Below are 16,757 nucleotides of genomic sequence, written 5' to 3'. Positions count from 1 at the left end.
GGAAGCGCTGAGTCCTCACCACTGGGAACACGTGATAAAAGGGTTTTTGTGTTTTTTTACTGTGTAACTAGAATCAGGAGTTAAGAAGTGACTTTTCTATTAGATGGTTTTAGAGGTGAAGGAAATTATGATAATTGTAAAGGTTGAGGAATGTTCAACTTCTCATTTTGAAATTAGTTTGTTGACTTGTTCATTGTCTTTCCCTCTAGAACGGAAGGTCCGTGGCAGCCGACACCTAAGTGTGTCCAAAGTCTTGGGCCCAGCCACCACCATCACTGCCTTACACTAGTATAAGAGCTTCTGAACCCATCTCACTGCTTCTGCTCTTTCCCTCTGTATTAATTTGCTAGGGCTGCCATATCAAAGGACCACAAACTGGGTGGCTCAAAACCACAGAAATGTATTGCCTCACAGTTCTGGAGGCCAGAAGTCCAAGATCAAGGTATTGGCAGGGTTGGGTCCTTCTGAGGTTGTGAGAGAGAATCTGTTCCAGTTCCTGGTGCCTCTTCTCCAGTTCCTGGTGGTTTGCTGGCAATTCCTTGGTGTTCCCTGGCTTGCAGCTGCAACACTTCAGTCTCTGCTTCTGTTGTCCCATGGGTCTCTCCCCTCCTGTGTCTGTGTATCTTCTCCTCTTCTTGAGGAGAAGAAGTCATTTTGGATTAAGGGTCCACCATACTCCACTAAGACCATCTTAACTGATTACATTGGCAATGGCCCTGTTTCCAAAGAAGGCCACTCTCTGAGGTACTGGGGGTTAGGACTCCAACGTATCTTTCGTGAGGGACACAATTCAACCCATAATGCCTTCCTACAGTCAGTTCTTCATGGAGCTGCCAGAGCAAACTTTTAAAAATATAAATTGGTTCACTCTCCGAGTTTCCCATCACATCAAGACCTGAACTAGGGCCACCATACCCTACTTCCTCTGGTCCCTGAATCTTTCTCCATCCATATCTCTTAGTATTAGTATTCTGAGCTAACCACACTGACTGTCTTTCTATTCCTAGAGCATTCCATGTGCCTTTCCCCTTCAGAGACTTTGCTGTTCCTTCTGTCTGAAACGTGCTCCCACCAGATGTGTGCCTGGCTCTCCTTCTCATGTCCTCCAGGTCTTCCCATCCAGGGCCACCTCCTTTGCGAGGTCTACTCTGACCCTAACCCCTAGAACAGGGGCCACTCCTGTATCCTCTTGTTCAGTTTTCTTTATAATGCTCAGTACTGTATGGCATTATATCTTATATTTATTTGTTTGTTATGTTACATGTCTCCCCGCTGGAATGTAAGCTCCTCAGGGGAAGGGATTTTTTAAAATTTGAGAACCTTGCAGATATTTTAATGTACTTTTTAGTTAAATTAAAGTTTTGAACAGGTGACTCATTTACATGGTTGAAAGTGAAAATGATATAAAAAGATATCCAGAGAAGGCTCGTTCCCATTTCTGCCTCTGACTATCCAGTTTCCCTGACCCCCATAGAAAACCATTTTTACTAGTCTCCCAGTATCTCTTTATGCAACTACAATACATATTTGTATATATGTACATATATATTCTTGTTTTCCCATCTTATACTGAAGATGTCATTTAATACAGAGTTGGCCCCTTGCATTTATGTTCCTTCAAAATATTTCCTGGACATCATCCCATATCAGTTTATATAGAAGTTTCTCATTCTTTTTTAAACAGCTGTATAGTATTCCCTTTTGGGAACATACTAGTTTTCACTTCCCTACTGATAAATACTTGTGGCTTCCATCTTTTGTTATGTATGACAGGGATTTCCATGCTGTATCCCCAGAGTATTGAAGTCTTTCTGCACAGGGCGGACTGTCAATAAACAATTGTAGAGAGGATGAAAGATGAATGAACCAATATGAATGAGCCAAGGAGTGTAGTAGGAAAGGAGCCCAAGGGCGGCTCGCAGGTACGCGGTGCTGCACGGAGGCCCCACCAGGTGGCGCTGTGGGCGGCGGGCGCGCCTGGCCGTGGGGTTGGGGGTGGGGGCCCGCCGCTCTTGCCGTGGGCGCAGACGGCAGCGCGGGGACGAGCGTGGGGGGTAGGGCGAGTCATATGACCCGTTCGGCTTCCTGGCTTCGGCCGCCGCCGCTGTCAGCCCGTGCCCGCCAGCGTCGCGCCGGGGTCCCGAGGAGCCGTTTGGGGGGTCCGGGCCGAGGCCTACTTGTGTGGAGGTTGTCGCCGCCGCTGCCTGCCCGCTCGCCTGTCCGTCCTCCCTCCCGGCCGCCATCATGCTGGCTCTCATCTCCCGCCTGCTGGACTGGTTCCGCTCGCTCTTCTGGAAGGAGGAGATGGAGCTGACGCTCGTAGGGCTGCAGTACTCGGGCAAGACCACCTTCGTCAATGTCATCGCGGTGAGTGCCCTCCCGCTCACCCGCCCGGGGCGCCGCAGCCCGCGAGTCCGGCGCGGGGTCCGCCCGCAGGCCCGGCTTGGGGGTCCTCTCAGCGCGGCGGGGCTCTTGGGAGTGTGCGTGTATTGGGGGAGGGAGTAGCGGTGCTTGTCACCTCCTCTAGGGTCAGGACTTGCAGCTTCGCGTGTGTTGGTGGCTGAAGTGTGGCGCTGAGATCGGCAGCTGAAGGGTTAATTCCATTTAGTTGTCTTCTTCCAAGCGCCGTGTTCTTATCGCGCGCCGTGTTCTTATCGCGGCCGGGGTTTGGAAAGGGTGGAATTGGGCTTGTCACATGTTTAAGGCGCTTGGGGGATTGGGGTTTCCTTCGGGTTTGGTCTGTGAGGGCAGCGGAAGGGTTAACTCCAGCTTGTCACTTTCCTGAAGGGTGGGATTTGGCGAGTCCGTGTGTCCCGTGAGAAAGCATAAAAATTGAGATCCTCTCAACTAGCCACTCGGGACGAAGAGCTCCGATGTAGGAAAGCAGGGAACCGGTGGGGACTCATTCCTGAATTCTGTGGGCAGCGTCTCCGCTGTAATTCAGTTACTGGTTTTCACCCGTTACCCGAGGGGCCAAGATCAAGTTGATTGTGCTGCGCTCACCGGTAAAGCTGGGGAGAGACATTTCCAGCCAGTCCAAAGTAGTGCACAGCTTTTATTTTATATTACTTTATTCTATACTTTATTTATCTAATTGAAGTATAATTGATTTATAAATGCACAGCTTTTATTAAGCCGAGCAGTTAGGGGGTCTCTGCATTTCTAGAGCTAAATGTCCTCAGCTAGGGGGTAAGATCTGCAGCCAGCGTAAAGTTAACTACGTTGAAAAAGCAGGGGTGGTCTTTTGTGATGGTGCTTCTTAAATGAAGGGAGGGGAGGGGTCTGGGCAGGAACATAGCTTATTCCACGCCCAGGGAATGGGTGTCTGGGAGGGAAATTGCCCTGGGAACCTAATACACAATGTGGTGTTTATTCAGCAGTGATTGAGGGTAAGGAGGATGATTCAATTTTGCTTGTTTGGTTGGCTGGGGAAGGAATAAGAGCGAAAGATTCTCATCAATCTTTATTTACAGACCAGGAGCTGTTGTGACTCAAGTCTTAGCTGATGCGGGCTTGTGCTTGTCCAGCTACTCCAAAGAGAGATGGCAGCAGTTCCTCCACCGTTTAGATGATGGGTGAAAAAATAGGCAACTAGCTGTCCAACTGGTTGGGTTACTGGAATTATTCAAACACGCCTTCCTTGTTGGAGAACACAACTTGTGTAACTTGTGACTCTTAGTCCTTGCAAGTTATAGAGCAACAGGAATGAGTAAGACTTGGAGAAATAGAGATCAGCAGAAATCCAGACTTCCTTTGAGGAATGTTGCATATAAACCTAAAGAAAATTTGCCTACTTTTTTGGCTCTTTTTGTATAATATGATTGGGGGGGTGCTTGAGATGACGATTTTTTCAACAGTCATAGAAAAGTGGAATGTGTATCTAATACCACTAAAATTAGTAAGGAAAAACTTCGGGCTAAGTATCCATATTCGAACTTATATATGATGTGGAAAAGATCAGCCTGAGTGCAGCTGAGCTCATTTAACTGTAAATTTTCTGGTATTCCTTTGAGATAAGAATTGGTGTCTCCTCCTAAATTCTATCTTTTTGACAAGACTGAATTAATTTATTGTGTATATAGGTGTATTATTACAGTCAGTCTTGTGTGTTGCAGAGAAGTAGTTATTCTTGGGAAACCTAAAAAAAGTTTAGTAAATCTTTGAGGGACTTCTAAAAATACAAGCTCGATTTTCATGCTTATGTTTTCAGTAGGCAGTGTAGCTTAATATAATGAGCATGAACTTTGAAGTCAAGCATCCCTGGGTTTGCAGTCTGGCTCTGCCACTTAGCAGCCTTGTATCCTCTTTCAGTCCTTGATTTCTCATCTATCAAGAGGAGATAATAATAGGTTTCTTACAGAGTTGCTGTGAGTACATGAAATGACAGATGTTAAGTGACTCACATCATGCCTGCCTATAGAAGGGGTTAGATAAATGGTAACTGCTGTTATTATTTGTAGTGGGTATACTCGTTTAATGCAGAAACGATATTTTGAAAAATATTCAGAAAGGAATTAGCTGGGGTCATTTCTGTCTTTGAATTTGTGTATGTATCCAAATGTGGACTGCGGTAGTGGATTCCTAGATTGTGGCAAGTAATCACATCATGTCCTCCCTCTTCCCCCCTTTTTTGCATTAGATTATTTTAACATCTGGAAAGCTGTTGAACTCAAAGTGAACTATTATTTTAACGTTAGACTCTTCGTTGCGTTTTGTTTTGGCCGCGTGGTGCGACTTGGGGGATCTTAGTTCCCCGACCAGGGACTGAACCTGGATCTTTGGCAGTGAGAGCTCTGAGTCCTAACCCCTGGACGGCCAGGGAATTCCCTATACCATTCTTTTTGAATGATATGATGTGGGTAGGTTCTGTTAAGAAAAAATCGTGACAGTAATTGCCCGTGGCCTTTAAGATGCTGGAAAAAAGAGACGTCAGTAAATTTCATGCCTTTTTTTAAACCTCAGACTCTAACCTAATCTGTGGTTCTTATAGAATATATTGAGGTTGAGGAAAAAGTTAGTAATTAAAAGTGAATTTACAGAGTTTTAGATAGAAACAGTGTGTCCAAAATAGTAAATTTAGCTTTATCTTAAAAAAAAGTCAACTGCATTATTCTTTGTATAAAGTGTTTGATTTATAGACTCAGAAATTCAGCCGCATTGAATACTATGTGTTACTTTAGAAAGTTGGCCGTTTATTTCTCAAATTCAACAAGTAACTTTCCGGGTAGGAAAAGCTTCAGGTGAAGCCAATTTTCTTAGGTAAAAATCAACTTTTTGTAAACATCTAATTAAAATGTGTCTGTATTTCCTGCCTTAAAAGTTAAGAAAACTTTGATGTCATTTAACTTACTCAAAAGGTTTGTGAAGCTGAGTTACTTATATGCAGGGTTTGGTCCATTCTGAAATTAGGCAGTTTGCTTACGGAGAGTTTCAGTCCTCAAATTCATATTCTTATGGTTTCAAACCCCAAATGATACTTCATGTTATCTAATGTTTTCTGTAGAGACACTTAATATACATAGTGTTCTCTTTGTTTGGAACGTTAAGAAACACCTCTAGTCTTTAATTTTTTTGATTAGTGTTAGGAAATGAAATACAGCCCATTGCTAAGTATTATGGCAGTTATTACATAATAAAGCACGTGTCTTGTATGTGTAATATATGTTGAGTAATCTTTATTTTTAACTGAGACCCTTAGATGGGTTATAGGATACTTATGAAGAAATGTTTAATAGGATTTACCAAAATGTTATGGGATAAGTTTTATAGACATTGTGTATTTTTGAAATTAGTAGTATTATAAAAATTTGTCTACATTTTTGTGAAGTGTCGATAGCTGAAAGGTTAATCCAAGGAAAAGTTTATTACTGCTGAGAATTAGGAAAAGGAGATATTTGGAAAGATTGTAGAAATCTGGGCCTAGAAAAATTTTTTTAAGAGTTTGTAAAAACCTTAATTAAGTGGTCTAATTTTACCCTCATTTTATAGATGTAGCTAGGAGATCCAGAAAGGTTAAGTGAAATTCCTAAGGCTAATTAGTAGCAGAGATAAAATTAGAACCCAGGACCAGTGCACTTTCTACTTATCTGCCTCTGTAGATCTACCTGAGGTTAGAACCATAGAGCTGTGAATTGGGAGCTCTTAATCCTTTAAACATCTTTTTTGAATGTAAATATACTCCTCTTACAAATCTGGATAGCATTTTAGATCCAACCTTCTTAAGCATATTGACTAACGTTTGAGGAATATACACACACACACAGTGTTTGTGTGTGTGTGTATTTGAGGACATGAATTAGAGGAAAGAGTGATAATCTATGGAAAGTAGCAGTAGTGGAATATTATAATACTGTGTTTGGACATTTAAATAACTGGCTAACAGGCATTGTTGGGTTATTGAACTACATTTAATATCTTTTAAGAGCAGAAATAGTTCTGTGATCAGAGTGCTTCTTATTGAATTACTTTGGGGTAAGAAGAGCAAGAATAGTTTTCAAAGAAAACATGGTCACCTGTAAAGTTTAGCAGATCTGAAACTTGACTGTAGGAGCTGGCCTTCCAGTGAGGTCATCTTCAGATACAGATTCAGAGTTGTGGAACAGGAGGCACCCTGCCAAGGAGCATTTCTTCAAAGTTCTTTACCCCCTTCCTCTTTCCCATTGTGTTTTCCATGCAGGCTTAGAATCTCAAAGCAAAATGTTCTCCTTAAGAAGCTGTTAAGAGTGCATTAAGGCACTTTAAATTACTAACTTAGAGGATATTTCACAGCTTAAAGCACTACGTTTCTCAGAGATAAAGTGGAATGTCAGTGAACGTGGATATGAAATGCATTGCACCTATTAAAGAATAGTTATCTACATATTATTTTTAGAAGATCTTTTTTTCCTAGTTATCAAAATAGCACAGGGTCATTAGTAGAAATTTGAAAAGAATACTATAAAATAGAAGAAACCACTTGTTATCTCCACCATCCAAGGTTAACTACTGTCAGCATACCAGAGTATTTCCTTTTCATTTTTTTAAAAAAACAGTATATATCTAAATGGCTAAAAACGTCTTGAGATACTGTTTATAATGTTTGTATCCTGGTTTGTTTTCTTTTAATTACGGTGTACACATTTTTCTGTGTCTAAAACCATGTTTAATTTCTTCATAATTTATCCTGTTATAGCATATCTTGTGGATATATCATAATATATTTGATCATTTCTTCATTATTGGACAGTTGAGTGGTTTCCAGGGTTTTGCTGTTGTACATCAGTTTGATCTGCATTTCCTGAGGATGGGTTCCAGAGTTGGCGTCACTGGGTCAAGGGTATGAACATATTTCATGTCGAATGGCCAAATTGCTTTCCAGAAAGTATGCACTCCTACTGAGAAGGTCTTCTGAACAAAACTTGGACTTCATTTAAGCACTTTGTCCTGTGGTATTTTTAGGGCATACTTAGTTTTGTTGGTAAGGTAAAGTTAACCAGCAGTATTTTTAAACTATCCTATCAGATAATTGCTCTGTTTCTTTGTTTAATGTTTTAAGAAGTACCTATTTATGCTTCAGCAACTGCTAAGACTGCGACTATAGAGAACATAATTCCTTTTTCAATTTTCTTTTTACTGAACTTTGCAGGCAAGCCTTCTAAATACAGTTCATCCCCTTTAGCTATCACAGCCTAATTTGTTTTAAACTTCCTGGTGGGTTGCATTAGGGGTTTGTGTTCCAGAATTACGGCATGTTTCCATGCAGTCCTTACCTAATCTTGCCCTGTTATAGTGGGATGCTGCTCAGTTTTTTTTTAGGGGGGGGTGTATTAAAAGCAGTTTTTCCTAAACCAGAGTCTAAGAAAGTTTGCCAGGTAGACCACTTTTTGAAGCTATAGCGTATGAAATTTTTAAGTTTATAACTTGAGTATCACTTATACTTGTAAAAGTTGATTCATGTCTTTTGAGCTCTTGTATGAAAAAAACAAAGGAAAAAAATATTAACCTGTCTGCTGCGTAGGTCAAAATCAAACAATAATTTAAGGCCTTTAGTTTTTCTGAGACAGGACAAACCAAAATTGAAATCTGTAATGGAGTGATTTGAGTTAATTTCTTTCTTCCAAGTAAAAACCACAAGTCTTACATTCTATTGTGCTATTTTCTTTTAAAGGTTACATTGGTTTTTTGTTTTTAATAAATTTATTTATTTTATTTATTTATTTTTGGTTGCGTTGGGTCTTCGTTGCTGCGCACGGGCTTTCTCTAGTTGCAGCGAGCAGGGGCTACTCTTTATTGCAGTGCGTGGGCTTCTCATTGCGGTGCTTCTCTTGTTGTGGAGCACGGGCTCTAGGCGTGTGGGCTTCAGTAGTTGTGGCTTGCAGGCTCTAGAGTGCAGGCTCAGTAGTTGTGGCGCACGGACTCAGTTGCTCCGTGGCATGCGGGATCTTGCCAGACCAGGGCTCGAACCTGTGTCCCCTGCATTGGCAGGCGGACTCTTAACCACTTTGCCACCAGGGAAGTCCCGTTATGTTGTTTCCTAAATTAGATATTGGATCTTGTATTTGGATCTGATTTCATAGTTTGCCCAGTTTTATATAATAGAATAAGATTCTTATTTCATATCCTGACAGAAACTTTTTTAAAAAATTAAAATATTAGTAAAGCTTTAGGGTTCATTTAGAAATTGTCTTTAAGAATACTGTATTTTTAAAAAATTATAATACTGGCAAAATAATTTTAGGATTCAGGTATCTAAGTAGTGACACTTCTCTTGAAAATTGAGGCCTTTCCTCCTAAACTGGGCTAGAAAAGTAATCATTTGTTAAAAAAAAAATTGAATGATGATTGGCAAATGATTCTAAAAATGTCTTTTGTATCAATTTACTTGATGACAGTTACTTAGGCATCTACCAAAATAGTGTTACTGTAAGAATGTATTTTGAGCCTAAATTAGTTGGTATGTGAATGTGGTATGGTTGAGTTTATTTGGAATATGTACAAGTGGCTACATGAATTAGAATGCATGGAGGTTGGGAGTTGAAAGCCAGACTGTTTAGGTCCAGATCCTGACTCTTAACACCTGTGCTATTTTTGGCAAGTTATTTAACCACTCAGTATCTGCTTCCTTACTTGTAAAATGGGAATAATAGTAGTTTGTACGTCATGGAGTTATTACGGGTTTATACTTGTAAAACACTGAGCGGTGATCAGAATAAGGCATGTGTTAGCTGCTGGGTTACCATAATGTGATCTCCTTGAGAGCAGGGAATTCTCTCTTTTTTGTTCACTGATGTGTTCCAAGTGTCTTAAACAGTTTCTGGCATATACTAGGTGCTAACATGTATTTTCCAATGGACAAATATTACATTTAAAATATAAAATTAAGAACAAATGTCTTTATGAATCCATATTCATATTTCAGTATGCAAAGTGTAGCATAATGTTAGGAATGAGAGTTTTGGAGTCTGACAGATTTGGATTTGAGTATTGACTTGGCTATATATCACTTGTATTAACATCTGTGTGTTTCATTTTTTCCTCCTCTGTAAAATCGAGATGGGCAAAGAACTGCCTCCTGGAGTGGTTTTCAGAATGACATGAATGTATGTAAAGTGCTTAGCACTGTGCCTGGCACATAGAGAGCGCGCTAAATGGTAACTGTTATGTGTCAGGAGTAACGTTTTATGTAATCATCAGCCTTTATGCTCAATTATCGTTTAGATTTCTCTTAATTATATTTAAATATTTGTAGCTTTTGTTTAGGAAGTAAGGTTTAGTTTTGTTTAATTCTTGGAAAAGTTTTGAGCACGTTATATTTTATCATGTTGAATTTTTTTGATAGCTGAGATGGGCTGGTAGAAAAAATGTTTTAGCCTCCTGGATAGGCTAGTTGTTTTTGATGGACCTACTCATATAATTCTTCCTTTTAGAAAATGAGGTTAGTAGACTTACGTACTTCTCCTTGGACAGTGTGTGTGTGTGTGTGTGTGTGTGTGTGTGTTTGTGTGTGTGTGTGTCTGTGTATAATTGTATTATTTGTTATGGAAAGAATTTACAGGGAATTGGAAATATGAGTTGTTCTTTTGTTTGTCCCACCACTGACTAATTGCAGGACTGTGGGCAAGTCATTTAACTTCTCTTTTTGGTTTTGATGCTTGTGAAGAGTGAATAAGCACTGACAACCTTGTTGTTTGAGAATTTAGTGGTGCTTTCCTATACCTGGAATTGGAACTCTTACTCATAGATCAGAGAATAAAATGAAAGTATAAAGGCTCCAGTAAAAAATGCCAGTTATAAGATTCCAGCCTCTTGCCAGAAGAAAAACTGAGGTGGTTTGCTGCTTTATTTAAGAGGTGGAAAGGTAGACTGATCCCAACGGGAAGAAAAGAGTGATCCTTTTGAGTAGTACCTGCCCTCTAGAATTCAGGTGTCCTGTACAAATGTATGCTCAGATGAAATTTTAAAATTTGTATTAGACCATAGTAGTGCTTTTTGTGTGTGTTTGTTGTAATTTTTAAACCAGGATTTAAGATCCAGGTGGATTTTAGTCACTGTTGACAGCTGTAAATTTGCAAGCCCCAGCAGGCACTGTGCTGTGTCTGTGTTGGCCTGTTCCCCTAGATGAGAAGTGGGCTCTGCAGACTGCATGCAGGCTGGGGCAGAAAGGGCTTTTGGCAGTTTCCTCTCTTAAGGTGGCTTAAGGTCTGGTTTAGACACTCATCACTAGGCTACTTTTTCTTTACTTTTTTCTTGAAAGCTCATTTTGTCTGGAGAATGGTTTAACACAAATATATAGATTTGATCATTTCTGAATAGTTTCTATCAGAGGAAAAACTGGGAAGTGGAGGAAATTGACTTTTTTCTCCCTCTAAAATCTACCTGTTTCACTCCACTAGCTGTTGGTTTCCTTATTTTGATCTTATTATTTCTTCATTCAGTGGCTGAATTAAAAAACTTAAAACGTTTAAAAAAATACACAAAATCCATATTGTTTAAAAAAATAGTGTGGATATACAGATTGGAAAAAATAATCTTTAATACCATTAAGATTTAATCACTATTAATATTAAGCTGTATATCCTTCAAATTTTTTCCTCTCCCTTTATATATACAAATATCGGCTTTTTTTTTTTTTTTTCATTTTATTTATTTATTTTTGGCTGTGTTGGGTCTTCGTTTCTGTGTGAGGGCTTTCTCTAGTTGCGGCGAGCGGGGGCCACTCTTCATCGCGGTGTGCGGGCCTCTCACTATCGCAGCCTCTCTTGTTGCGGAGCACAGGCTCCAGACGTGCAGGCTCAGCAGTTGTGGCTCACGGGCCTAGTTGCTCCGCGGCATGTGGGATCTTCCCAGACCAGGGCTCGAACCCGTGTCCCCTGCATTGGCAGGCAGATTCTCAACCACCGTGCCACCAGGGAAGCCCCAAAATATCGGCTTTTAAAAAATTGATGTATTTGACATATAATATTATATTAATTTTAGTTGTATAACATGATTCTATGTTTGTATATACTGTGAAATAATCACTACAGTAATTCCAGTTGACATCACTACCATACATAGTTAGAATTTTTTTTCTTGTGATGATTACTCTCTTAGTAACTGCAAATATACAATACAGTATTCTTAACTGTAGTCACTTTTCTGTACATTACATCTCATGACTTATGTATGTATTTTGTAACAGGAAGTTTGTACCTTTTGATCTCCTTTCACCTATTCCAGCCCCAATCTGTTCTCCAGCTATGAGTTGGGATTTTTTGTGTTTTGTTTTAGATTCCATATATGTGTCTTTCTCTGTCTCACTTATTTCACTTAGCATAATGCCCAGTATATGCTTTCTTGACAACATTGATGGGATCACGCTGTACATACTGAGTGGTCTCGTGTAGTCTACTTGATTTACCTACTTTGACGGCTAATAGGCAACTCACATTCAGTCAGTTCAAGACGGAATTCCTGATCCCTTCCTCTCTCAATCCAAGGAACCAGCATCTACCCTTATCTTAAAAATATTTTTTTTTTTTTAAAAAAAGGATGTTACAGGCTTTAATTAACCCTTATGTGTACATTTTGGTTACAGGCATGATTTTCCACTGTTGAGTGATTGAAATGTCGGCGCCTAAAACTTTCATTTTGTAGTTTTCTTTGGAGTTCCAGGAAATGGGCCAAATGATTTGACCAGCTTTAACCTTTACATTTTCCTGTCATCCTGTCTATGGTAGGTATCTTCTCCAGTCAGGATTGATCATATCACCTCCGTTGTAATTTTCACCACACTTACCACCATCAGAGATTATCTTGCTCATTGTCTTCATCTGTTTTCTGAATATAAGTTCCATAGGGGCAGGGCTTTTTCCTTTTTTCATTGGTGCATCCCAATGCAAAGAACAGTGCCTGGCACATAGTAAGCTCTCTAAATGTTGAGTGAATGAATGAACATAACAGCGAAGTAGTATATCCTTTTATACTCAAGCTGTGTGCAAGGCATCATGGTAGGAGATGATTCATAAATGTATCAGACAAGGTTATTTGTGGTAGAGTATTTGCCTCATAGTAGCCATGTATAGGATAGAAATATTAAGTACCTTAAAATTGGCACGTAATGTTATGGGAATCTCCCCACCGTCACGGAAGACATCAGGGGAGTTTTAGAAAGGCAGTTTGCTGGCTTTGGGTGGGACTGTGTTGAGAATGGCCATGGAGCTGAGCTTTGAGTAGAGTGGTTTTCATTCATTCAGTGGATATTTGAAGCAGTGTTCTAGGCAGCATACGTATAATGAAGAACAAAAGAGATATGGTTCTTTCTGTTGTGGAGCTTCCAGTGCCATGAAGGAACAGTAGGAGAAGCAAAGGAGAAGCAAAGACACAATTGAGGGCAAGAACCTTTGTCAGATTGAGTGTAACCTGCATGAAGGAAAAAAAACCCAAAAGGCTAGAAAAATAGGTTGAATCCGTTAACACAAAGCCTTGAGTAAATTTGAATCTGTAGGCATGGGGAGCCATTGAAGATTTTTGTTCATGGGAATGAAGACCTGTGTTTCCAAAGGATTAATTTAGTAGCAATATAGAGACCATCAAGAAGGAAATTAGTTACAGAAGTCTAGTTGAGAGATAATTAAGTGGGGTGGAGAGTAATGGAAAGTAGTGAGCTTTATTATGGAAGTGGAGTGGGTACAGTTGAGCAGTTGAATCAGATGTACAGGGCAAAGGGGAATTTGTAGTCAAAGACTTTTTTAAGGATTTAAGTGAATGGCGGGGAACGTGATTGTGTGATCAACAAGTAGCACATACTGGGGTAGAGAAGGGGGAATGGGTGAAGAGAAGGGGATAAGTTGAGTATAGAATGTATTATATAATTAATGATATAAAGGGAATGCTGTTTGGGAAGGGAATTAGTACTATATTTAAGTACAGTGGCACTAAAACTGAGAATTGAAATTTCATCCAAAGTCTTGCCAGTGTTTTGTATGCAAGGACCAAGCAGAGTATTTCCACTCCTTCAGAATTGCAGTTGGGCTATCTTTTTTTTTTTTAAATAAATTTATTTATTTTATTTTTGGCTGCGTTGGGTCTTCGTTGCGGTGCGTGGGTTTCTCATTGCGGTGGCTTCTCTTTGTTGTGGAGCACGGGCTCTAGGCATGCGGGCTTCAATAGTTGTGGCACGCGGGCTCAGTAGTTGTGGCTCATGGGCTCTAGATTGCAGGCTCAGTAGTTGTGATGCACGGGCTTAGTTGCTCCGCGGCATGTGGGATCTTCCTGGACCAAGGATCGAACCTGTGTCCCCTGCATTGGCAGGCGGATTCTTAACCACTATGCCACCAGGGAAGCCCCAGTTGGACTATCTTGGTTTATTTTTGGTGCTTAGGTGCATTAATCTGTGCCCAGAATGCAGACCTTCCATAACAGGTCCTTTACGCAGCTGAATGAAGGCTGTGTGTTCAGAGTGACTCATACTCTTTTATAGTCTTGGATGCCCTTGCTACTTTGAATAGGAATGTTTCTATCCCTGCAACATGTCTGGTTTAGTGTCTTTCTACTGAAGAGAAAAGTTGGTATGTGTAATTTGTTTTCTTTAAACATAAGGAGTATCCGATCTGTTGAGATTTTTCCTTACGTGCTGGGTAAGCTTGTAGATAGTATTAGGCTCAGAATATCATTTTTTCTTTCTTGTCAGGTTACATTACTGATTATTTTACTGTGTGGTTGTGAAAACAAAGTGTGGTCCTCAGTTCTCATATCTCAGGCAGTTCAGTGTCTGCTTAGAGACTCACTTAGTGCAGTCTGTCGTGGATTTATAGCGCTCAAAGTGTTCAAAGACACCAGTTCATCTTGGAACACGTGGACATTACCATAAAACAAGACAGGAAATGGCTGTGCCACCTACACTATGTCGTTCTCAAGGGTGGTTAACACAAACAATGTTCCTAGACCTCCTTTCTTTTTTTTTTTTTTTTTAATTAATTTAATTTATTTATTTTTGGTTGCATTGGGTCTTCATTGCTGCGCGCAGGCTTTCTCTAGTTGTGGTGAGCGGGGGCCACTCTTCGTTGCGGTGTGCGGGCTTCTCATTGTGGTGTCTTCTCTTGTGGCAGAGCACGGGCTCTAGGCGCGCGGGCTTCAGTAGTTGTGGCTCGCAGGCTCAGTAGTTGTGGCGCACGGGCCTAGTTGCTCCGCGGCATGTGGGATCTTCCTGGACCAGGGCTCAAATCCGTGTCCCCTGAATCGGCAGGCGGATTCTTAACCACTGTGCCACCAGAGAAGCCCCATCCTACTATTTCTTAATCATCCTTTTCCTTTATTTCCATCACCCAGGGCATTCAATAAAAATCTTTTCATTTATTTAGTTAATGAAACAGTTGACTGTTTCATGAAGTGCTTTCGCACACAGTGCATTGTATGATTTTTTTTTTTTGGCTCCTTTGTTAAGTGGATATTCGTTATATAAGGTAAAGAAAGGTTTAAGTGACACAGTTTTTAGATAGATCTGGAATTCAACTCCAGTGCTCAGCCTGAATGTTCTATTCCATAAAGAAGGCGAACTATGATGAATCCATGTTGACAGACAAATCCTTTAGGATTTTGCTTCGCCACCTGATAAGTACAGTTCTTCCAAGTCCTGTGACAGACTAGTTTGGAAATTGGACATGACCTTGTGGTGTTCCATATGTGATTTTAGCTTTCTTTGGCTGTTTGTTGCCAAATACTTTGTCCGCTTTACTGGTTGTTTAAATAGCCCCTATTTTATCGTTTCTAGGAGCATTTCTAAATCTTAGTGTTTTGTTGTGTTTTTGTGAGACTTAGGAGGGGGTCTTAAATTTGCCAATGAAAATTAGCAAGGTGGGTGTGGGGAGAAGGATGGAGGAAGCAGGCCTTTGGAATACATGTTAGACTGTGGTAATGAAGGAGAATGAGACACCCAAGATATCAAACACCCCCCCACCCCCCCACCCCCCGCTTTTATTTTGGCCTACAATACAGTTTTTATCTCCCGGTGTTCCTTTTCCCTTAGCTGACACTGTCTTACACATTGTTTAGGTCCCAGATCTGTGAAACCTTGCCCCAGCTCTTCTCCCAGGCAAAGTTAATTGTCCCTTGCTCTGTTGTCATAATACTTTGTTCAGAATTGTATTTGAGCCAGTTATCTGTTCATCTGTCCCTGCTTCCAGACTGTAAACTTACTTATTATTATTTATGCCCCCTAAGTGTAGTTCTGGGCCTGACTCAGTAGGTGCTTCATAATTATTGACTTAATAGAGTGAAGCAGTGTCGGGTCATGTTTAAGTATGTTGGGTCAGGCAGGCCTAAATTTGAATTCTAGATCTGTCAAAGCTCTGTGACGCCCTCACAATTTCAGTTTGCTCATTGGTGATTCGGGAGTGAGACGAGGTACCCCAGGGACTCATGGTATGAGGTAATCAGCACAGTCCCTGGCATATAGAGAATGCTCCACAGTCAGTCATTATCATTGTGGTTGATGTGATGTTTGGGAATTAGGGCAGGGGCATGTGCTCTGGTTAGATGGTAGGTGAAATGGAAACCCCTCACTCCTCAAGTGAGCCCTGAGTAGGGATTCAGTTTCAGCGGGGGATGAAAGGCTCCTGTGTGTCAGGGTAGAGGTGTAATGGGCGCTGGGGACGAGTTTCTGATTCTTGATGAAGGTTTTCCGTTATTGTGAGAGAGAAATAACAGACTGTCCTTTGCCGTAATCCACTGTAGATGTGCTAGGATGTTTGGAGCAACTGTTTGAAAAATTTGCTGGTTTATTTGGTTGGTCTTCCTGTTTGTAAATTTAATTGTAGTTACTAGTTTTGGCTTGGGGGGAGAGATTCTGATTGCTCTAAGTTGGTATTTTACTGCACATGTTAGTAGAATACTAGCGTAGTATCTATTTACAGCCTCTCAATTGACCATTGAGTGTGTATTTTGTTGTTGTTGTTTTTGAGCATCCTAACATTGCCTTCAAGCTTCTGTACAAATGATGATCCTTGCCTATTTATCAACAAATAACCCTCAAATGCTTGAAGTATTATATTCGAGTAGTGAATAACATTAGGGCTTTGAAGTTTAGACTTGGGTTCAAATCCCAGTTTTGCCACTATTTAGCTGAGTGTGTGACCTTGAGACCTTAACCTCTAACTTCCTTTTCTGTAAAGTGAGGTCAGTAAATCAAATGGTGTTGTGCTGCTATTGTAATTTTTATCGTTATTAATAGGGTAAGCCAGCAACATGTATCTTAGCTAATAACTAATGTATTCTTGATGCAGTAATCACATATAACTGGA

General features: G+C 40.5%; 1 protein-coding gene across 1 annotated transcript in view; it reads left to right on the top strand.

The window, feature by feature from the left end:
• The first annotated feature begins 2,030 nt into the window (after positions 1–2,030).
• ARL8B (ARF like GTPase 8B) overlaps positions 2,031–16,757 on the top strand; it is a 62,083-nt gene continuing 47,356 nt past the window's right edge. The window contains 3 exon segments of the mRNA XM_068557928.1: positions 2,031–2,152; positions 2,154–2,201; positions 2,203–2,367. Coding sequence (XP_068414029.1) covers positions 2,069–2,152; positions 2,154–2,201; positions 2,203–2,367 — 297 coding nt within the window. The 5' untranslated portion in view covers positions 2,031–2,068.

The sequence above is a fragment of the Eschrichtius robustus genome, chromosome 12 (genome assembly GCF_028021215.1).
Source record: "Eschrichtius robustus isolate mEscRob2 chromosome 12, mEscRob2.pri, whole genome shotgun sequence".
NCBI classification, from domain to species: domain Eukaryota; kingdom Metazoa; phylum Chordata; class Mammalia; order Artiodactyla; family Eschrichtiidae; genus Eschrichtius; species Eschrichtius robustus.
The sequence above is the reverse complement of the archived record's forward strand: the minus strand, read 5'-3'. Positions and strand labels throughout refer to the sequence as shown.